This window comes from Juglans microcarpa x Juglans regia, chromosome 2D (assembly GCF_004785595.1).
Source record: "Juglans microcarpa x Juglans regia isolate MS1-56 chromosome 2D, Jm3101_v1.0, whole genome shotgun sequence".
In the NCBI taxonomy this organism is placed as follows: Eukaryota; Viridiplantae; Streptophyta; class Magnoliopsida; order Fagales; family Juglandaceae; genus Juglans; species Juglans microcarpa x Juglans regia.
Window position 1 is genome coordinate 1233814 of NC_054596.1, and position 21948 is coordinate 1255761.

At 37.0% G+C, this 21948-nt stretch overlaps 2 protein-coding genes and 1 pseudogene across 3 annotated transcripts; 2 read left to right on the forward strand and 1 right to left on the reverse strand.

Annotated features, from left to right (window-relative positions):
• Positions 1–2471: 2471 nt before the first annotated feature.
• On the reverse strand, positions 2472–5720 carry LOC121249666 (annotated as a pseudogene).
• Positions 5721–8024: 2304 nt separating this feature from the next.
• Positions 8025–16250, forward strand: LOC121249667 (bifunctional aspartokinase/homoserine dehydrogenase 1, chloroplastic-like). Of its 2 annotated transcripts, XM_041148402.1 has the most exons (18): positions 8026–8262; positions 9390–9457; positions 9548–9922; positions 10255–10343; positions 10442–10745; positions 10960–11012; positions 11092–11303; positions 11443–11530; positions 11640–11753; positions 12245–12343; positions 12607–12801; positions 13237–13319; positions 13613–13838; positions 14143–14288; positions 14562–14697; positions 15118–15201; positions 15286–15378; positions 15699–16250. In XM_041148402.1, exons 1-18 carry the CDS (start codon positions 8123–8125, stop codon positions 15942–15944), a joined length of 2751 nt encoding a protein of 916 aa, XP_041004336.1. In that variant the 5' UTR covers positions 8026–8122; the 3' UTR covers positions 15945–16250. The 2 variants fall into 2 exon arrangements, with proteins under 2 accessions (XP_041004337.1, XP_041004336.1); XM_041148403.1 differs by lacking the exons at positions 14562–14697; positions 15118–15201; positions 15286–15378; positions 15699–16250 and adding an exon at positions 14406–14534 and having other exon boundaries at positions 8025–8262; positions 14143–14374.
• Positions 16251–17132: 882 nt separating this feature from the next.
• On the forward strand, positions 17133–21900 carry LOC121249669 (TVP38/TMEM64 family membrane protein slr0305-like). The gene is made up of 7 exons (XM_041148404.1): positions 17133–17707; positions 18891–18943; positions 19059–19151; positions 19264–19487; positions 20327–20393; positions 21396–21506; positions 21690–21900. Exons 1-7 carry the CDS (start codon positions 17248–17250, stop codon positions 21711–21713), a joined length of 1032 nt encoding a protein of 343 aa, XP_041004338.1. The 5' UTR covers positions 17133–17247; the 3' UTR covers positions 21714–21900.
• The last annotated feature ends 48 nt before the right edge of the window (positions 21901–21948 follow it).

Genomic DNA, 21948 nt, shown 5'->3' on the forward strand with positions numbered 1-21948 from the left:
AGATCGATTAAGTTTTTAATTTTCCTCTTACAAATGAAATTAGTTTTATTTAAAACAATATATATCCATGGAAAATATGTGCTTGAAGTGATTAATTAATACTGACCATAAAATGGTTTTAAGGAAGACAAGAAGCATTTAGCGTCATCATCCAAATGTAAATCGTGATCATGTTCATTGTCTCGTCAAATGGACTGTTGCTAAAACAGCGGGTGGGGAGTATCCCAATAATCATGTATGCCCCTACAGGTTTGGCAGATTGATGTTTATTAATTAGATTTTTATAAATTTATTTGAAATGGATATTCTCCCCTGGCTCATTGGGTTCGTCTTAGACTAGACACTGAAATCCATCTCGATCCGAATCCTTTCCTCTTACAGTCTAAGAATCACCAACGGAGCCCAACCCATGAACTGTATTAGTAGAATGAGATACATTGCACAGGAAACAAGTCGGGAGGACAGACAGGACACACTGATCCTAATACTCGCCTATGACACCTAGAATTAAAGGATTTATCCCAGCAAATAAATGGAGAACATGGACAACCTTCCATTCTTTGATAATAGAGACGAGAAGTGACAACACTGACCACCTACTGTCGAGACGCCACCCATAGAGCCACACTCAATTAATGGTTCCACCCCAAACGCCACGCCGCATTAAAGGTCATGCTTTGGCAACAATGGGCATGACGCAAACCCTGGACATATGGTATGGGATGTTCTCCCAAAATTTGTACAAAAGTTGTGTTTCAGGTACGAATAACTCTCTCTAAACTCTCCAATTCTCCTATAATTTTTCGAGAAGAAGTACTGATTTTAGTATCGAAGGCTCCCTTGAATCACCATCAAGTCCACCTTCGTCTCTCTAATTGCAAGTTGAAAGATCCTAATCCAAATTGTTGGAGCTTATTCCAAGTGTACGAAACATGGCATTAACATTATATATAGGTGGAAACAAAAGTGAAAACCAAAAACACAAGTTCAAGCCTAGCCTTTTCTACCAGAGTAACTTTTAGCCCTTTAGATTGCACTAGGAATTTAGTACTTTTTTTTTTAATACTACATGTCTATGAAAATAATTATAAGATAATATCGTAAAAACAATAAAGAGGGACATTCATAATCTAGGCATTCCAACCTGTGAGGAAGATCACTCCCAGGTTTGGTGGAACCACACAGGCCTAGCCCATGAGACCCTAATAGGTCTAAGGTAGCCCAACAATAGAAAATCAGTATAAAGTGATAGGATGAGCCAGGCCTAGAAGGGCGAGTTTGGCCCAAGAAGACTAGAAATGAGTAGTAAAGTCGCACGCGCGGAACGTGGATCCTTGAGTTAGAAGGCCTGACACCACTATTGGCCAACAATCCACATATGCAGTGTCAGGGACAACCCTGATTCTTAGGTGCCAACGGTTGGACAGACCTGAGAGATGGGCGTGCCATGCTGAGGGACGAACACACCACAACGTGAACCCTGGACTGGCAACGACTGCCACGATCAGTCATGGATGACTTGTCGCATAACAGAACGTTGGGAGATGGCACAACCTGAGTACAGAGCAGCACCACCACGATTGACTTGCCGGGAAACCACCCCAACTAGATATATACCCCCCCCCCCGGCAGAGGCAATAAACTCTATAAGCACTTTCATTTGAACGCCCTTAAATCATAGATTAAGAATCCAAGCTGACTTAGGCATGATCATAGGTGTTTTTCACCACCTCGAGCCCTCATTTCTCCATATTTACAGGAACGGATCAACTCAATGCGTAGTTGCTCGGGCTGCAAAACATGATATCAACAGGCCTTTTGACAGCCAAGGGCCCAAAATTAATAATGCTTATTCATTTTGGGTCTTAATGTACATGATAGTATAAGAGGATTTAATTTTTACAATAGTTAATTAGTTTTGAGATTTTTTTCAACCACCAAGCTCACACATATAAAAAGTATGTGTGTATTATGCTAAAATGGTCGGTATATCGATAAAATTAGGATATCATTCTCTTTATACACTCTTTTGGGATTGCAAATTATAATTTTGACGGTAAGACTTTCTTGTCTCCGGTAACAAGTGAATCAAAGAATTGATTTGAGAATATATAGGAGAATAAAAAGAAAGCAAAAGATTATTTAAAATAAATATAAACGTGAATTCTATTCTCATCTAATTATGACTAATGTTAAGTATAAGTTTTAAATAAATAAATCTTATACAAATTTTTTATAAAGAAGTAATTCTTGACCAGTAATAAAGAATAATTTTTTTTACATTTTTTTTAAAGTATAATCGATTTTTTTACAAATGAGCGGACTTATCTATTTTAGAACTGTACTAATTATTATTTCTTATTTGTTGGCAACATTGTCTGGCCGTACGGTGCAAAACCATCTTCTTCTTCTTTTTTTTCCTTAAAAAAAGATGCACCACGGTACTGACAAAAATGTGATAGGTAGTAGTGTAAGCAACTTAGATCACTTTAATAACCCACACCATCAACAAAACATTGGGTCGAGTCATCAATATTATTACAAACTTGAATAAATGGAATGCAACGACGAAAACAAATCCATCAAAATTCTGATACTTTTTTTACAAAGAAAAGGAACAAGCAAGAGGGCAAACCAAGGTTTAAACCTCCTCCCATCATTGAACCAAGGGTACTTCATATTCTCCCTTATCAGACTCTTCCACAGCCAAACAGTTTTCTTGCAATGTGATCTGCAAGCTGGCAATTCTTTTCTTCCCTGATTGTTCCTTAGTCACAATTTTACCCTTATTATTGCCTTTACTCTGTTGAATTAGCATTTGGCCGTAGGTGCAAAACCATCTACATACAGCATTGTTCCATCAATATCTTTCTCGATCCCGTAGGTGCATGCAAGCTGAGATGCGTGATCAACAACCGGATACAGCAAAATATTGAAGATTGATCACCATAACAGTTATGTCATCTATGTTGCCTCGGCTACAAGACATATCTACAAGTTGTTTGCAAGACTTTAGCAGATTCTTCTCTCTCGAAACCACATCAACTGCCTCCTGATCATTTACCTGATCGATCACAGAAGCAAGGACAATTAATTCGACTTGCTAGGGAACTATATATATATATATAGTCTATTTCATGTTTTCGCTTATAATTAAGTGTTTTGCTTTGCCCTAAAAGGTATATATTAGTACTGTACCTTATCCCACAATCCATCAGAAGCCATTATCAAGAAGTCGCAGCCCGAAGTTATACGAAGGCTTTTAATCTCGGGTTCGGATATGACCCAGTCTTTCAAATGCAAGTCCCCGATGGCTCTAGATACAGCAAGTGATCCTTGAACTCTCCACACTCCATTCCGGCAATGCACTAAACCACCCTGCAACAGTACGTACGCGTCATAAATATATACAATATAGCTCAGTATAATATACTCTTTTTAACTTAATTAATTACGAGGCCAGAGGGTGGGAAAAGAAAAGGCTGTAGCTACGAACCGAAGAATAAAAGGAGACATGAATATTAATCAATAAATACTTACGGAGTTTTGGATTCGAAGGCGCTCATCTTCCCTACTTGGACGGTGGTCATTTGTCAAAACAGTAGCTAATCCTTCTCGACTCAAAACTACTCTGCAGTCACCCGCACTTGCTACATGCAACTCTCCGTCCTTTAATAGCACGCTAGCTACACATGCTCCACTACTTATCTCCTGCATGAGGGTAATTAAAGATCATTTCGTGCAAGTAAATTTACGTGTATTGTCGACAAATCATGTAAATTAATTCATGGATGATTCAATGTACGTACGTACGTAAATCCATATATATTCTCTATGATCGAGTGGTATTATGATACACATGTTTTACGCATGCATGCACTTTGTTAATTAGGCGAGACTTTTTTAAGAGGGAAAAGGAGGTGGTCAACTCTCTCCAATTCTTTCGAATATTGAATGTGCCGGTAAATCCAATATAAAATTGAATGCGCTGTACGTGGAATGCCCGCCCAGAAGCGTACTGAATCTTCTAGTTTATAAAGGCCGAGTCAAGTTAATTACTTAAATACTTCATATATACCATTATGAACTATGGGGTTGAAAAGCTCAATGTACATGTTAAATGCAGTTAAATTTATATGTACCTGACTGAGAAATTCCTCGTCGGTGACCGAGTAGCCTTTGCGAATAGCTTTTTCCAATCGATCATCTTCTTCGCCGACATTATCAAGGGCTTCTACAATGTTCCGTCCTAAGTTTTTGGCAACATAATCGGCGGCAGCATGACCTCCATGCCCATCAATCACGGCAAAAAGTGCCTGCAGATGAAATATATGTACCATATTCATTGGGCTGGTTTGGTTTTACAAAATTAAATTATCTCATTTAATTTCATCTCATATAATTATTATAATTTTTTTAAAATTTCTCATAAAATATAATAAACAATTCAATTTTTTCAAATCTCAAAACAAAAATTATATTATAACATACAATATTTTATTCAACTGTACGTTGACAAAAATATCTTTTTTAATTTTATCTGACCTGTGTAATCAAACTAGACTAATTTGTTGATCATATATATATGAAAAGATAGACTAAGTTCCAAAACCAAATGGCCTGAAAAAACAAATGAAGCTGAAAAAAAGGTGAGGTTTTACAGTTATCGAGATCGATACTGAGCAAGATATTGCACGTTTGGAATTCATTGATATTATTAAGGGCAATAATTAGTATATATGTAGCGAAAATATTACTCCAAAAATAAGGAATATATATGCGTAGTAATTATATATATAAAGCCTTCCAAGACTAATAATCGCCATGCTTTTGATCATTAACTTATATATGAGATACGGAAGAGCTTAAGATCACATTCTTCTGAAATTATGAGCACATGATAGACGATTACCTACCTGCTTAGGATCTCCCAGAATATCAAGCATAACCCCATACCCATCTTCCATGACCATTCTTCTTCCTTTCCTGCTTGCCAATACGAAATTTCTCCCTTCGACCTCAAATTCCTTGTTCTCCAACTTCCTACCCATTTCACCAGATTCCATCTCAGGACAATATGCAGCCGGCACAACCAGCTTCGCCGGCCTCTTCCGCGACTTGAGAGCCCCAGCCTTAACCCCCCAAACTTCGTCGTTTCAAAAGAATCCGATCCTTGATCATTCACCAAAGCGCTGGAGTTCTCTTTCGTGTGCATATCATGGATTAATATACCCTTTTGATATATTTTATGATGTTTATTTTCTTGCATGATTTTCTCTTCGTGGAATGGCATATCAATCATCAAAACACCAGATTTGTCTTGAGCCCTTTCTCCGTAAAAACGTGTTGCGTCTACTTGATCACCAAGGCCACCTATATATTCTTGCAGGGGATTCTCTTGTTGGCATGTAACGCGAGGAAGTTTCTGATCTCCTCGAGGGCTTTCTTCACGTGTTAGGGTTGAGCTTTTTGAAATCTCAGGATTCAAACTCTCAAAGATCAAAGACCCTCCTTTTCGTCCGACAAAAATGTTGCCGACACGAGAAAGAGATGTCATGAAAGGATAATGTGAAGGGGAAGTAAGGGTGAGAGCCATAAAAATGGCCTTTCCGAGGGCTTCAAGAAGGTATAAAGCAATAGAGACGAGGGATAGTGGCAAACCCCAAAGAAATTAAATTCTATCACATGCGTAAAAATAAGTGTGCTAACTTGCTACGTGGATCCCAAAAAAATCGCAGGTGATGGGATTCGCAGAAGAAAGGGGTTGGTTTTCATAAAATGAAATATGTGTGAACAGGGGTCCTTATAGATTGGATTTGGGGGCGAGGACTAAGGAAGGAGAGAGAAACATAAAACAATGATCATTGACGGGTCAGAGGGGAAGACCCTATCCAACTGACAACTGTAATACAAAAACATGTTTTATAAGGAAACCCAAATCAGGAGCTTTTGAAACTTTCAATGCGAAGGAAGAAGTCACGCAAAAACTTATGTTTGGAACGTCCAAATTTATTTCATTAATTCCATTACATTTCTTTTATTGGCGATATTTAGCCTTATCCGGAAAGGAGATGTTTGACCAAGCTATCGATACTGCAGCCCAACCCAATAAAAACAAAACAATACAATCTATACTAATTTATTAAAGACTTGTATTATTGTAGTTATGATTACGAAAGTTAAATGTTTAATTAAATTAATATTCAACGGTGTTAAGATTTTTAGATCAATGGTTTGATACTTAACAATTAATATAAGAGACAAGTTAATTATTTAAGAAATAAAGTAAAAAAATTAAAGAGCCGCTAACTACTGTACTCATACTAGTCAATTATTTGTTCGTTAATATATATGTCTACCCTTTTCTTTCACTATAAAACAGAGAGGCAAACATGTTTTATGCAAGAAAAAATTATTCCAGAACACGTGTACTAGTTCTAAGTATAACAGCCTACTGAAGGTCATATATTGAATGTTTCTCATAGATCATTATGCAATGAACAAACACTAGTGAAGGATGAAGAATCAAATCAATCTTGTAATTACGTTCCATTTAGCCAATTGAATTAGTTGAAATGAGCTGCTTGCCATTGTCTTTGACAAAGCTCCCCATCAAAGAAGAAATGGTGTCAAATGCCGAAGGTTGCACGCACCAACTATATTAACTTCACGTAATCACGTCTCGTGACTCTCTACGTGGCTAAAAAACGTCATCCTTTACCTCATTAATGATCCCATAGTCCATGCTGCATGCTGATCAATCAAGTCCACGCTTGCATGCTTGAATACATGACGATTAAGCCCTTCTTCCGAACATGAACTCATCTTAACTCATCTGAGTTGAATTTATAACCTAATATTCAAATATATAACTCAATCTTTAAACATCACTCAACTCAATATCTCTTTATATTAAGGTTCACAATTTTTTTTAACTTTTTATAAATATATTTAAATTCATCTTAACATCAAAATATATTGGTTTATTTAAAAAAAAAATCAAACACATCTAAACTTATTTTAGGTAAACTTCACAAAACTCACTCTACTATCTTAACTTACTACTATTTATAAAGAACTCAATTTATCTTAACATCCAAATGAGTTCTAAATATTAACCGAGGATAAATGTAGCAACAATCTAATTTATTTGTGGCTCTGCGTTGTCACAAATAATACTAGAGATATTTTTTCTATTATTTAATATTACATATAGGGATGAAAAAAGGATAATAAAAATAAATCATTGCCAATTAAGAGAAACTCTCGATTTTAATTTCCTTTACATAAGCAAAAGGTCAAGTCAAAATTTACCCAATTTTATTTTGTACCTGTGTTACTAAGCTTGCTAGGTGGATTTGATGACATATTTTGTTTGTTTATTATTAATAAAAGCCTGTCTATAATTTTTGAAATATTGTGAGAGTCCTTTTACTTCTTTTTTTTTTTTTAAATGACATTTTTTTCTTAGATATATTTAAGATATAAAAGCGTACTCTACAGTGAATGGCTTCGATCAATTGCAGATATTTAGTAAAATTTTTGAAATTGTATTTATATAATCAATTACGATGCATATATAGTGACGCCATTTTTACAGCCAAAAAAAAATCCAAATGGAGTCTCTATTCTCTGTACAAAAATGAATTCTTTAATATATATATTATATATATATTTTTTTAAAAGTGGAGTCACATTCAAACGGGACCACGCATGGAGGCAGAGCAGTTCACCTGATCTGAGCCACTGAAAGTGCTGAACTGATCACCGTAGCACTGCTGACTGAGCTCCGAATCTGACGTGGCAAGATTTTATTCGTTCATATATTGTAAAACAATCTCGGACAGTGGAGTAATATGGAAAGGAAAATGATAGACATTAAGATTATGAGATTTTATTTACTAATTAAAGTGAAATTATAATTTTAATTAGCCTAATTGAGCCGCAAAATATCAGAAATTATGAAAAGATTGAAAGATTATTAATATATCGGAATTATTAATTATAAAATTAATGTATCACGTATCACCACCGTCAACAAAGTTCATAGCGAAAGGCCGCCAGTCAGACTCCCAACTCGCCAGAAGCCAAACCACCCCCGCCCCCTCCTCGCGACGCAGCCATGCCTTCGCTCTCAGTTGCCATTTCTCACTCTCCGCACATTCTGTCACCGAACTCATTGGCTCGCGACACGAAGACGAAGAAGATCTGCCAATCGCAATACCGTTCATTCTTCCTTCCTCTCCGTTCTTCTATTTTCCGGTATGCTTGCTTTGTTTTTACTTTCCCTTATTATTTCCCAACTTTAGATTCTGCTAACTAAAGGAAACGAATGAATGGATTTTCAAACAGTTCTCAGGTATTTATGGAAAACTCGCAAATGTATAAGATCTCGAGTTTTGGTTTGGTTTGTTTTCCTGCTTTTTCTCCCAAAACAAACGGGATTTTGGTTAATTTTGAATATAAGCTTTAGTATTGGACGGACTGGCTGTGGTTTCTTTATAGTTATTTCGCTATACCTCTTGCAGTCACCTCATCAAAGCGTAGAACCGGACCCTATCTATAGCTGAACTAATGTAGGAGATGGATTAGAATTAGGTGTCATTTGCCTGATGCAAGGTAGAGCAATTCTTGAAAGTGGATTTACCGTACAAAATGAGAGCAATTTAGGTCAGTTGAAGGAGTCAAAAGAGGTAAGAGAGAGTCCTAAAACAACATGGATTGATGGAGCGAAGAATGATATAATAAATAGGAAGGTGAGGCAGATTATAAAGCTAGTTGGGATAGAATGGAAGTCTGACCCCTAATAATTGAATTGGATTTTAAGATAATGACCTTCTCTACTTTTGTCCCTGAACTAATTTGGAGTAATGACATTAGATGGGATCATAATTGATCTTTAGTTCTGTGTCTAGCTGTTCTTGAATTTTATTTTATTTTATTTTATTTTTTTTTGGGGGGGGGGGGGGGGGGGGGGGGGGGGGGGGGGCTGCCAGGGAGAAACTAATCAAAGTCTGTTTGTGAGGTTTCTTTTCTTTACTTGAACTGTATATAATTAGTAGAACAAATTTTGCAATTGTAATTCCATGTTGTATGTTTGTGATACTATCATGCTTAGGGTCACGTTGTAAGATGTCATGTTTATGCTTGATAATTGTACTTTTTTTATTCAATTATTCATATTAGGTTGCTGCAATTTCTTAATTGAACAATATCTTGCCTTTTAGATGGGAAATCCTATATCATACGTAAATTATATGAAGACATCCTCATATTGTCCTTTCTTCTAAAGAAGCTATTCAGTCCTATGTTTTCTGCAAATATTGTGTTTCTATTGTTTTGTGGTTTATATATTTATGAAGCCATCTTCTTTACTTTTAATTTTTCAGAATGGGTTTTGTTTCTTGTCGGGGAAGCAAAGAGACTTCAAATACTCGTATCTTTACTTCAGTTACAGGTTCTTTATCTACTTCTGTGTCACAAGATATTTGAACTCATGCTTATGATTTTGTGGACTATAATTCTAATGTTGTCTATTTACTAGCAGATGTTTTACTGGATGAATCGGCAGAAAAAGTTCAGCTTCCCAAAGGTGACACATGGTCTGTTCATAAATTTGGTGGTACCTGTGTTGCAAGCTCAGAAAGAATTACGAATGTTGCGGATATTATTGTTGAGGATGATTCAGAAAGGAAGTTGGTGGTTGTCTCTGCAATGTCAAAGGTCACAGATATGATGTATGGCCTCATTGAAAAAGCTCAATCACGAGATGACTCCTATGTATCTGCATTGGATGTTGTTTTAGAAAAACATAGATCAACTGTGCTTGCCCTACTAGATGGGGATGAGCTTGGTAGTTTCTTATCACAGTTGCATGATGACATCAGTAACCTTAAAGCAATGCTTCGTGCAATATATATAGGTATTGGACCATTTTCAATCTCCCTTTTGCTTCACACACATACACACGTGTGCACATTTGTGCTTGTGTACCTCCTGTACCTCCATCCTTTTACTATATGCCAAACCCATGCCTAATTTTTTCTTCTTCGGCTTAAGATAAAAAAAAAAAAAACCCTTGCCTGTTTCACGATCTTTTACTTGCAACTTGCTTGTGAATGATTCCTTCTTATATTTTGTTATCCGATTTCATCTACTGACACAGTCACACTATATTTATTGATATTTTGGTTCATTTTGGGGAGATTAGGGTTTCCACAAATAGTATTGACTTACATGCTTCATGCCTTACAGCTGGTCATGTAACAGAATCTTTTATGGATTTTGTTGTTGGACATGGAGAGCTGTGGTCTGCCCAGATGTTGTCATCTGTTATTAGAAAGGTTGGGTGATTATTTGCCCATTTTTTAAAGAATCTGCTAGATGTCACTTTTCCAACTATCTTATTCATACCCGTTTATTTTTGTGTTGGCTCCTGCAGAAGGGAATGGACAGCAAATGGATGGATACAAGAGAAGTCCTTATAGTAAATCCTACTGGTGCTAACCAAGTTGATCCTGATTACTTGGAATCAGAAAAAAGACTTGAGAAATGGTATCACCAAAATCCATCTAAGATAATCATTGCGACAGGTTTTATTGCCAGCACACCTCAAAATATTCCTACTACCTTAAAGAGAGATGGGAGTGACTTCTCTGCCGCCATCATGGGTGCTCTGTTCAGGGCCCGTCAAGTCACAATTTGGACAGATGTTGATGGTGTGTACAGTGCAGATCCCAGAAAAGGTTTGTAATGGCCCTCATATTGATGCTTGTCTACTGTATTACCAATCACATTAAGATTTGAATCCATGCCTGAAAAAATTATTAGTTCTAAGGATCTACCTTTCCATATGTTGCTTGCAAAATCATTCAAATATTGAGTTAATGCCTTTCTGGGATGTTCAGAAACAATATTAATGTCATTTTAATTTAATGCTGATAATCATCTCATCTGCAGTCAGCGAGGCAGTAATTCTCCAGACACTGTCTTATCAAGAGGCATGGGAAATGGTGAGCTTGAGCACACGCCTCTCCCTCAAACTTGAGAATTTCTATACACATGTTAACACAAACTTCAAAAAATGTGCAGTCATATTTTGGGGCGAATGTGTTACACCCGCGTACCATAATTCCAGTGATGCGATATAACATTCCAATTAAAATAAGGAATATTTTCAACCTCTCTGCTCCTGGAACAAAGATATGCCACCCTATGGTCAATGAAGAAGATGGCCAAAGTGTGGAGTCTCTTGTCAAAGGATTTGCAACAATAGACAATTTAGCCCTTGTAAATGTTGAGGGGTGAGCCACGGATTGTAGTGATTTTTGCTGCCTATTTTTTGAATTGATAAATTTCCTGTACTTGCACTATAAAAAGTATTGAGTTTTCTTTTTACCTCCACTTATTACATTCCTTCTAACTATTTGTTTTTCTTTTCAGAACTGGAATGGCTGGTGTTCCAGGTACAGCTCATGCTATTTTTGGTGCTGTAAAAGATGTGGGAGCTAATGTTATTATGATATCTCAGGTTACTGTATCTTCAGTTTTTACCAATAAAAGAACCTTTATCTTCCCTTTTAATTTTATGGTATTTGTGATGGTACAACATTGACGATGCACTTTAATTTGCGTTGTAGGCTAGTAGTGAGCATTCTGTGTGTTTCGCTGTGCCTGAGAAGGAAGTAAAAGCAGTTGCCGAGGCATTGAAGTCTAGATTTCGTCAAGCTTTGGATGCTGGGCGTCTATCTCAGGTGGATACTTTGATTTATTCAACTTCTCAACCTAATTACAAGAGATTAACTAATAAGACTTTCATGGGTTTAATGGGCTTAGACTTCTTTCTTATATCTTTATTCACATCTTGATAAGTATTTCTCATGTATACATCCTATGTACCTAGGTTATGCCTTTTGCACGTTTTAATGAAATTTTGTACTTATAAAGATAATAATAGTAAGAAAATGAGTTCAATTTACTGGAAACTCTCTATCATAGGACAATTCTTTCTCAGCTTTGAACTCCTTTTAGAATATGAGTCCCAAAGCCATATAATTTTTCCTCTCTTTTTGTTCACTTGCTTATATTGTTTTTTTTAATCAATAAATAAGGATTTTATTGATGAGAACTAGGCATAGTCCATGTACACGGGATGCATACAAGAGCAGCACCTGCTTATCTTGTTAATTGTACTTGTTTCTAAATTTCTGATTTCCTATTTTTCTACTTCAATTGCCTTGGTCAGGTTGCAGTTATTCCAGACTGTAGCATTTTAGCGGCTGTTGGCCAGAAAATGGCAAGTACTCCTGGTGTTAGCGCCAGTCTTTTCAATGCACTGGCAAAGGTGAGGGTATTATCTATGTTTGCATTAATCAATATGCAGTGTCTTGATTTATAAATTTGTGTTCTTGTTATCTAACTTAAGCTTATTTGATCTGTGCATGCTGAACTAATCATAGACGTAATGGACAATTTTGTGTTGGGATTTTTTGTTTTTCATTTTTTTTGTTTACTTGATTTCATCAGTGACATGTCATACTCATTATTTCAATTTTCCTATGATTTCCTTCTCATTGTCCATCTATTTTCTTAATGTAAACAATGCAGGCAAATATTAATGTTCGTGCTATAGCTCAAGGTTGTTCGGAGTACAATATTACTGTGGTGGTCAAGCGAGAAGATTGTATAAAGGCCTTAAAAGCAGTCCACTCTAGATTTTATCTTTCAAGAACCACCATAGCAATGGGTATCATTGGACCTGGATTGATTGGTAGCACTTTACTTGAGCAGCTAAGGGATCAGGTTTTTTTTTTTTTTTTTTGGAGAAATTTTCTCTTCTTCAATATTTAGTTCCATATTTCAATTATATGTCAGAATTCCTTGTACAACGTCTTTTTTACATCAAATTACTTGAGAAAGATCCCACAGTGCTGATTAGGGGTCGGTTCTTGTCATAATAATGTTTTCTTTTCTGTTCTTTATTGATCTCTTGACTAGTAACTGAAGGTATATATTGCTGACAATTCTTAAGTGGTTTGGATTTTAAAGTTATAGACCTTTGGCTATTACATTTTTGAACTTGTATAAATTTTTTTAAAGAGGACGGTACCCCAATTTTATTAATCAACCCCAACCTTTTGAACTTTTGTACATAATCTTGTTTATTTCTTTTATTTATTTATTTATTTCTTTTTTCCTTTTACTTATAAAAAATTTGCTTTCTTTCTTTTAATTCAGGCAGCTGTCCTTAAGGAAGAATTTAATATTGATCTGCGTGTGATGGGAATCATTGGCTCAAGGACAATGCTTTTGAGTGATGTGTAAGTTAAAATATTTCAATTGAATTAAACCTTTTTACTTTCTAAAGCTTGGTCTCATTTAAATTCGAAATTGGAATTTGATCAGAGCGTGCCTCTTTTCCTTGATCTTGCTCTCTCTTGAAATCACTGTTTGTGTCACTACATTCTTATGGCATTGCCCACCACAAAGGCAAAAGGAAATGACTTTGAAGCTAAACTAATGATGCATTAGTTGTCAAATAAGATTCATGGTGATACAGGCATTTCTCATCCTATGATGATTAATCTTGAATTGTTATCATCTCTGGTTTTAGGGGCATTGAATTATCTAGTTGGAGAGAACTTCAAAAGGAGAAAGGAGAAGTGGCTGATTTGGAAAAATTTGCACAACATGTGCATAGGAATCATTTAATTCCAAATACTGTTTTGGTAGACTGCACAGCTGACTCTATTGTTGCAAGCCATTACTATGATTGGTTGCGTAAAGGAATTCATGTGATTACCCCCAACAAAAAGGCAAATTCAGGACCACTTGATCAGGTAATATTGGTAGTTTGATGTCAGACTTTCAAGATTAGTAGACTCATTTTTTTGTATCAGCAGTATAAACCTAAGAATTTGCAAATGATGAGTTGTGTTTTAAGGAATCAACTATAAATGCTCAGCAGAGATCCACAAACATGGTAAAAAAACCAACTTTTGATTGAAAATAAATAACAAGGGTAAACCAATGCAACTAAGGGGGATTTTTAATACTACAAAAGAGGAAGTGATAATTACTTGAATTAAAAATGCTATCTTTTTCCTTGCAATTATTCATGATGGGTATATTGCAATATTCTAGTATTTGAAGTTGAGAGCTCTTCAACGGCGATCCTATACGCATTACTTCTATGAAGCTACTGTTGGAGCTGGTCTTCCAATCATTAGCACTTTACGAGGTCTCCTTGAAACCGGGGACAAAATATTGCGGATTGAAGGCATCTTCAGGTTTTGTTATGTAGAACCCTTATTTCCTTTTTCCTTTTTTTTTTTTCTTTTTTTTGTTTTGCCTTTCTGCATTTTAGATTTCTTTTTTTTTTTTTTGGGGGGGGGGGGGGGGGGGGGGGGGGGGGTTCAAATAATATTGAGCATTCCCCACCCTTCTCCTGGCCCAAGGTAAAAAAAATATAGAGAAACCGGAACCTAGTTCGATTCTAAAAAAATAAAGATTTCATTTTTACATGCGTACCAATATACTTATCTTATATTTTGTTATTGCAGTGGGACTTTGAGTTACATCTTCAACAACTTTATAGGTAAACGAGCTTTCAGTGAGGTGGTGGCTGAAGCAAAACAAGCCGGTTACACTGAGCCAGATCCTAGGGATGATCTATCTGGAACAGATGTTGCTAGAAAGGTACTATGTGCTTAATTTATTGTAGCTGCAATTTTAGTGGAGTGGAATGGTATAATATTTTTTGTCAGCCACCACTTATTGCTAAATTTGAAAGGGGGACATTTGAAAGCAGTGTGATATGTGTTGAAATACCTAAGAAAATCGATTATACTTACCTAACAATTCAATTTTAACATGTTTCTTTTCTGAGACAAACTGTTTAACTTGTGTTGACATATGCCTGCTGCTATTTCAAATTATTTCCATTGGAGAGCTTGAGCTAGCCAGATGGCTGGCATGTCCCCGTTGTGGTGAATGCATGGTTATGGCTACTTATTGGATCATTTGGGTGTCTGAATACATATGCTACTTTGGCTGTTTGATATTTTTACTAAAAGCCCGCACTTAACCCTCATTTTCTTATTTCTTTTCATGTTGTAGGTGATAATTCTTGCTCGGGAGTCTGGTCTAAGGCTAGAACTATCTGATATTCCCATTGAAAACCTTGTGCCTGAGCCATTGAGAGTAAGAACTAATTTTGACGCTCATAGAGTTTATTTACTGAGCAAAATTTGCCTTTGATTTGGATATCCCTATGATTGGCTGCAGGCTAGTGCTTCTGCTGAGGAATTTATGCAAAAACTACCTCAATTCGATCAGGATATGGCTAAAAACCAACAGGATGCTGAGGATGCGGGGGAAGTGAGTATCTTTAAGACACTATTTCTTGTTTAAACCTATTTGAAAGAGTAGACTAGGTGAATTAATGGGTCGGTAAATATGTATCTTTGTTAGTGGGACGTGTGGAAGGTATGCCATAGATCTCTATATTTACCATGGTTAATTGTGTGAGTGTCTCTGTAAGTTCATGAGACTTCTTTGGGCAGGGTTTGTTCAGCGGGTTTGCTGTAGCAGCCTTGGTCATATATGGGAGACCTAAGGAATTTTTCTTTTGATTTTATGTTTTGAAATTCTGCTTCGGTATTTATCCTGTTTCTGACGAGCCTATAATATATTTGAAGGTATTGAGATACGTCGGAGTTGTTGATATGGTTAATGTGAAAGGTGTGGTGGAGTTGCGAAGATACAAGAAAGATCATCCATTTGCACAACTCTCTGGATCAGATAATATAATTGCCTTTACGACAACAAGATACAAAAACCAGCCTTTGATAGTCCGAGGACCAGGTGCTGGGGCTGAAGTCACTGCTGGTGGAGTATTCAGTGACATATTGCAACTCGCCTCTTACCTTGGTGCTCCATCTTAGTAACATCATTACACGCACGGTCCATCTGTAGCACCTGTGTCCTTCAGGCCTTTTTGCCTGCCGGGCAATGTGTTGGTAGCTAATAACTTCATGGTTAGTTTGTAGGGTTACTGTCTTGTTATATGGTGCTAATAGTAGATTCATCTACTAAGCGGCTTTAAGAGTAAAAGACCAGAGAGGTTGTGACTGTACGAAGCATTTTCCCAATTGGAAAGTGGAGCTTTTAACTTTTTAAGAATGTAGATTCAGTGAGTGCTGTTTTCAGTTCCTGATTATATGACACGCCGCGTGAGCATCTTTTAGCCCTGCCGACGATGCTTTTGTAATTTCATAAGACTGTTTTCTATGAAAAACTTTGCGCAGGCAACGGGGAGAGATGAACATGTGATGGACTCAACTATCACGTGTTGCTTAGGCTGCAACTTCGAGGTCAGCCTCGTCTCAATTTCTGGCGCTACTGCTTGTCTGTTACTGTCCTACTATTATTTATTTATTAGTGATTAAGAATATTAAAAAAAACTTAAAAGAAAAAAAAAAAATTGAAATGCACTTAAATAGTAGATCTATCACTAATCTAGTGCCATTGGTATGTCCGGCCCAGCCCCAGCATCAATTGCCCATAAAATGGCTTTTCTTAAACTTTCCTCAAAAGGCCTACTTTCCGCACCTCAGGTATGGCGGGCCTACTAATAGATGAAGGATGACGCATGGTAAATTTAAACTTTTATATCTAATGTTAATAGACGAAAACGAATTAATATTATAATAACTGTTTTTTTTTTATTAATTCTATAAATACGTCAGGACACTTTAGAATTCTTTTTAAAAAATCCTGACTACCAACCATAGGTGGCTGGGACAGCATATGCCGAGTCCACGTATCCTTATAAATGGTATCTTTTTTTATGAATACCGATGGCCAACATTACATAGCTTCGACCATTAACCCATAGTCAGACGCAAACACTACATGGCACTCCCTCGACCACTGCTTCCAGCGTACACTGCACCACACAAAGCGTGCAACTTTCCCCTTTTGCCCTTTTCTATAACGGTTCCACGTGGTGCCGAACGCTGTAAAAAGCATGAAAATCCAATGCCTCTAGCGGTAACCAAAACAATTTTCTTCTTATGTAACCCCCAAAACGAAACCCCACATTCTCTCTCTTGACCCCAAATCTAATCTAAACCAACCCATGGACGTAAAACTAAACACACGTTTCTCATCACTCATGGCACTACTACTTCAATTCCTTCTACTGGAGCGTTCATCTCATATCCTACGCCACACCTACTCCTTAAAATGCGCACCCTCCTCACTCTCAGGCCACCTCCACCGCCATGCCTCTTCAGCTTCTCTTCTCCTCCTTCTCCTCCTCCTCCTGCATCTTCTTCTTCTTCTTCCTCATTCCTCTTCAGCTTCAGACCAAACAAGCGCTTCCACTTCCTCACTCCATGCTCTTCTTTGAAACAAACCAAGAAGCAGAGGAGCAGAACTGCTCCCAGCACTGCCCCACAGAGCCTCAGGTGGTTCTTTAGCAATCCAAAGAGTGAAGAAGAAGGCGGCGGAGGTGGAGGTGGTGATAAGCGAGGAAGTGATGGCGATGAGGGTGGGTTGGAGATGGAGGGTGACACTGCGTTTAAGGGTACACTTTTGGCTGGTGTGTTGTTGGTGGGTTTTGTTGGTGGCTTTGCCGCTGTTGGGTATGTCTATAAGGACCAGATCAACGCTTTCTTGAGTCAATTCTCGACTTTTATTGACGGTAATTTTGCTAGAATTTTGTACCCTTTGAGAATTATTGTCAATTTAGGTTGGATTTTGTTAGGTTCTGGTGGAATTATCCGTGTGATTTTCTCCAGATTCTGCCACTCTTTTGAGGTTTTGCTGGAGTTTGATGTGGATTCTGTTGATTGATTAAAGCTCCACGTCTTCTTAAGGCTTTATGTGAAATTGGCGTTAATTTTATTGTTTAATGTTGGAGTTCTGGTTAATCGATTGCAGTTTCGCAAGAATACTCTTCTGACATTTTTTAATGTGAACTCGGGGCGGTTTTGTTGATCGCTATTGGAATTGTGAATTTGGGTTTCACGGATTTTGTGGAAGAACTTTGGACCCATTTTTCAGTTAGTGATAATTTTCTTGCCTCTTATTAGGATTTGGGTCTCAGTGATTAATATTTTGCAAGAATTCTTTGAGGATTTCTACGAAATTGGTATATTCTATTAGAATCTGCTTTGTTGGTGTTATTTTTGTCGAAATTCAAGACCCATTCGAGTACTGCAGAAGGTCGAAGCAGTATGTAATCCCGCTGGTTATGATAATTACATCCTTAGTAACCATATAAGTGCATCTTTCGAGATGGTTGGCATAAGTGCAGTCTTTTGGGATGGTTTGCATACATGAATTTTCACATTTCAAAGAATCCTTATTAAAGTGATTCCCTTTGATATATCTGTCCACATGTGCCTCTGTCTAGGCTCCCCCTCCCCCGTAAGGTGATTATAGGTATAGTATAGAGAAAGAGAAAAAAAGTAACTGGAAAAAACTGGGATTTTGTGCATGTAATTGCTTTCCCCTTTCAATAAATTATAGTTCAAATGACACCTCCTTACCCTCATAAGAATGGATTGCAAAGTAAGATCGTGAGTTGAAGACCACTTGTGTATGCATCAATTATCCAAGAGAAAAGGAAAAGGAAATGGAATTTTGCATTCCCGTGAAAAGTTTCCCTCTCATTGAATACCCTCATTCGCTTTTTTTCTGGAAGATAGTTTGAGAAATTACCCATAGAGGGTCGTCATAAAAGCACTCCTAAACCGTGTTTCTTCTCATCCCTTGATATCAACATTTTCAGCTAGTATCTGGACAACAATATAACTATTAGCTCATCATAAGAGAAGAATGCACTTTTTAGTTTAATCTTATAAAGTTCTTTCACCGAACAGGTTATGGTCCTGCTGGATATGCTTTATTTGTAGCGGTTTATGCAGGATTGGAAGTATGCACTCGAAACTCTTTCTTGAGTATGGCACCACAAACACACACACACCCACACCCACGCAGGCACACACATTTATCTGATAAAACTGACTTTGAATAGTTTATGTTCTTAGATACTTGCGATTCCAGCCATTCCTCTGACCATGTCAGCTGGTCTTCTTTTTGGTTCTGTTATTGGTACTATCATTGTCTCTATCAGTGGCACGGTGAGTCATTTTCTTTTGCAAGTTAGAAAGAACAATCAATGATAACCATCTCTCTCTCTCTCTCTCTCTCTCTCTCTCTCTCTCTCTCTCTCATATCTTCAACCTGTTACAGGTGGCAGCAAGTGTGGCCTTTTTAATTGCTAGATATTTTGCTCGTGAGCGAATTCTTAAACTTGTTGAAGGAAACAAAAAGTTTCTAGCAATTGACAAAGCAATAGGGGAAAATGGCTTCAGAATTGTTACCCTCCTTCGTTTGAGCCCTTTACTTCCATTTTCTCTGGGGAATTATTTATATGGATTAACGTCTGTGAAGTTTGTACCATATGTGTTGGGAAGGTGTGCTTCTTGTTGATCCACTTATAGTGCTTATGCCTAATATTGTTTTTGGTTTACTCTAAATGTTGATTCTGGATTTTATAGTGACTGAAGTTAAATGCCCATGCTTATGGGCATCTGAATTCCTCAAGACAATTTCACTCTAAACTTTAGAAACAATTTCCCCTCTAGCTTGAAATTCATGGAGATGTTATATTGACTAATCTTTGCTAGCAAATAAAGAGCTAAAATGTGACTGCGTTATGCATCGGCTAGCTGGTCATTGTTTGCTGAATCATGGCTCCAGTTATCGTTTCTTTTTCTTTTAAATATTATATATTTATATATATGGGGGGGAAGAATACACACACACACACACACACACACACACACACACACAAGGGGGATGTTCAATTTTGTCCATCCGTTAAACTTTGCCTGTTAAAGTAGAATGCGATTCAGAATTAGGAGACTATGGTTCTCTTATTACTAATAAAAAAAAAAAAAAAAAATTAGGAGGCTGTGGTGATGCCAAGGTGATGCCAAAATGAGGAAAGTTGGTTTGTAACCTAGCCAAAACTGGAGGATTGTGCTATATAAAATAATCTATTGAATCACCAGGAATAACTTTCTTCCTATTAAAAAAAACCAGGCTTAACTTTCTTAACAATTCCCAACATAAATTCTTGCTATTTGGCCGATGCATGGTGAATAAATAAGAGAGACAGTACCAAACTAAGAGCACAATGTGATAGGATTCAGCATGATATGTTATGATGTAATAGGTTTCATACGAGCTTGTAAAGTCCTTCCTATCTTTCTGTTTTTTTATTTAAATTTAAACAATAATTGTTGTGCAGTTGGTTGGGGATGCTTCCAGGAACATGGGCTTACGTGAGTGCTGGTGCATTTGGGCGAGCTGTTATTGTGAGTTTTTAATTGGTTTTTCCTCTTGCTGAAAGTCCTGTATGCATGTATTCTAATCACAAAACACTCACAATAACACTCACATGCACACACTCACAGACAAGTAGGGCTAAAGTATGATGAGACAGCACCTCGCAAGGTTGGTGCAGTCACCATTTTTCAAATGTACATTGGTGGACATTTGTCATATTTAATATGCAATAGGGCAAACATCTCTTAGAAGATGGATAGTTGGGGAAAATTATAGATTCAAGACATTAGAAAATCAAGGTTATTTTTCTGGATTGTATACTCTTAACTGATTCAAGTCAGATTTGAAAAGAACAGTTTAAATCCACGAATGATATACTATTATATATACATATGGTATGATGTCATCAACCTTGAAGGAGTGTCGCCTGTTATAATTTCTCCGATATTTATAGGCACGTGACTGATATGTTTGCCTAAGATGTAGTAGTGGTCTTCGTTACTTTAGATAGTCTACATAGGCTAGAGATATGATAATCACTGCAGTACTTTAACCAACTAATCGACACTATTCACTTCTGTTGAAAAATTCCGCCCTAACTGCCCAACTTATTAGCATCATGGGTGGGTATAGGGTCTTTTTAACGATTAACAGGGATGGGCATAGTGTAAAGGAGATAAGAAATAGATTGGTAAACTAGAAAGTGTACATTTAGTAGGCGTGAGCCTTTTACCTTGGCTAAATACAATTTCTTCCAACCTTCTAGATTTAATTAAATCATTCAGATGAGTTGATTCCTTATCAAAAGAAAAAATAAAATTCTGCAAGACTTCTCGTTTTTACCAGATTTAGCAGTCATTTACTATTTTCCCTTTTAGTTCTCAAGTTTATTGCATGTCGGCACATTACAAATCAACTTCAAGACTCTTCCCTTCTTTTGGATTAAGAACGTCCATTGATGAGGATGATTGATAGAGTCAGATTCAATCCGGTAGTTTGGCTTTTCATTTTTTCTTTGGGTGATGTTTCAGCAAGAAGAATCTGAAGTTGGTTTACCGGGAGGAAACGGTCAGCTATTGACACTTGGGCTGGGACTATTGGCCACAGCACTGGCTGCAACTTATGTGACACGGCTTGCAAAGGTAATACCCCTATGGAGCAGTGTTTTGTTTTTCACCAACACTCTATTATGTTTGTGGTTCTTGTCCTGACTGCTCATTTGCCAACGTAGATAATTGGTGTTATTTCTTCCGAAGCTATTCATAGTGCTTGCTCATCACTTTTCCACCATGCTGAGTCGCTCTATTTTGGCACTTACATTGCAGGATGCTATAAAAGACATTGAGTAGACGCGGATATGAATGGCTTATGCCCAGAGAGTCGATAACAACTTGAAACGGCAACATGAGCAGCAGGTGCATCGGTCATGTGAATTGTAGTATGTGAAGCAAATCGAACGGGAACCCTTTGATTTTTTCAATTGTATCATCCAATATATGGTACATATAAAAAAGAAGCATGGTTATTATATTTCAATACTAGACTTGCGATGGCCTTGGAAAAAGCGAACGTCTGCACGAAGCC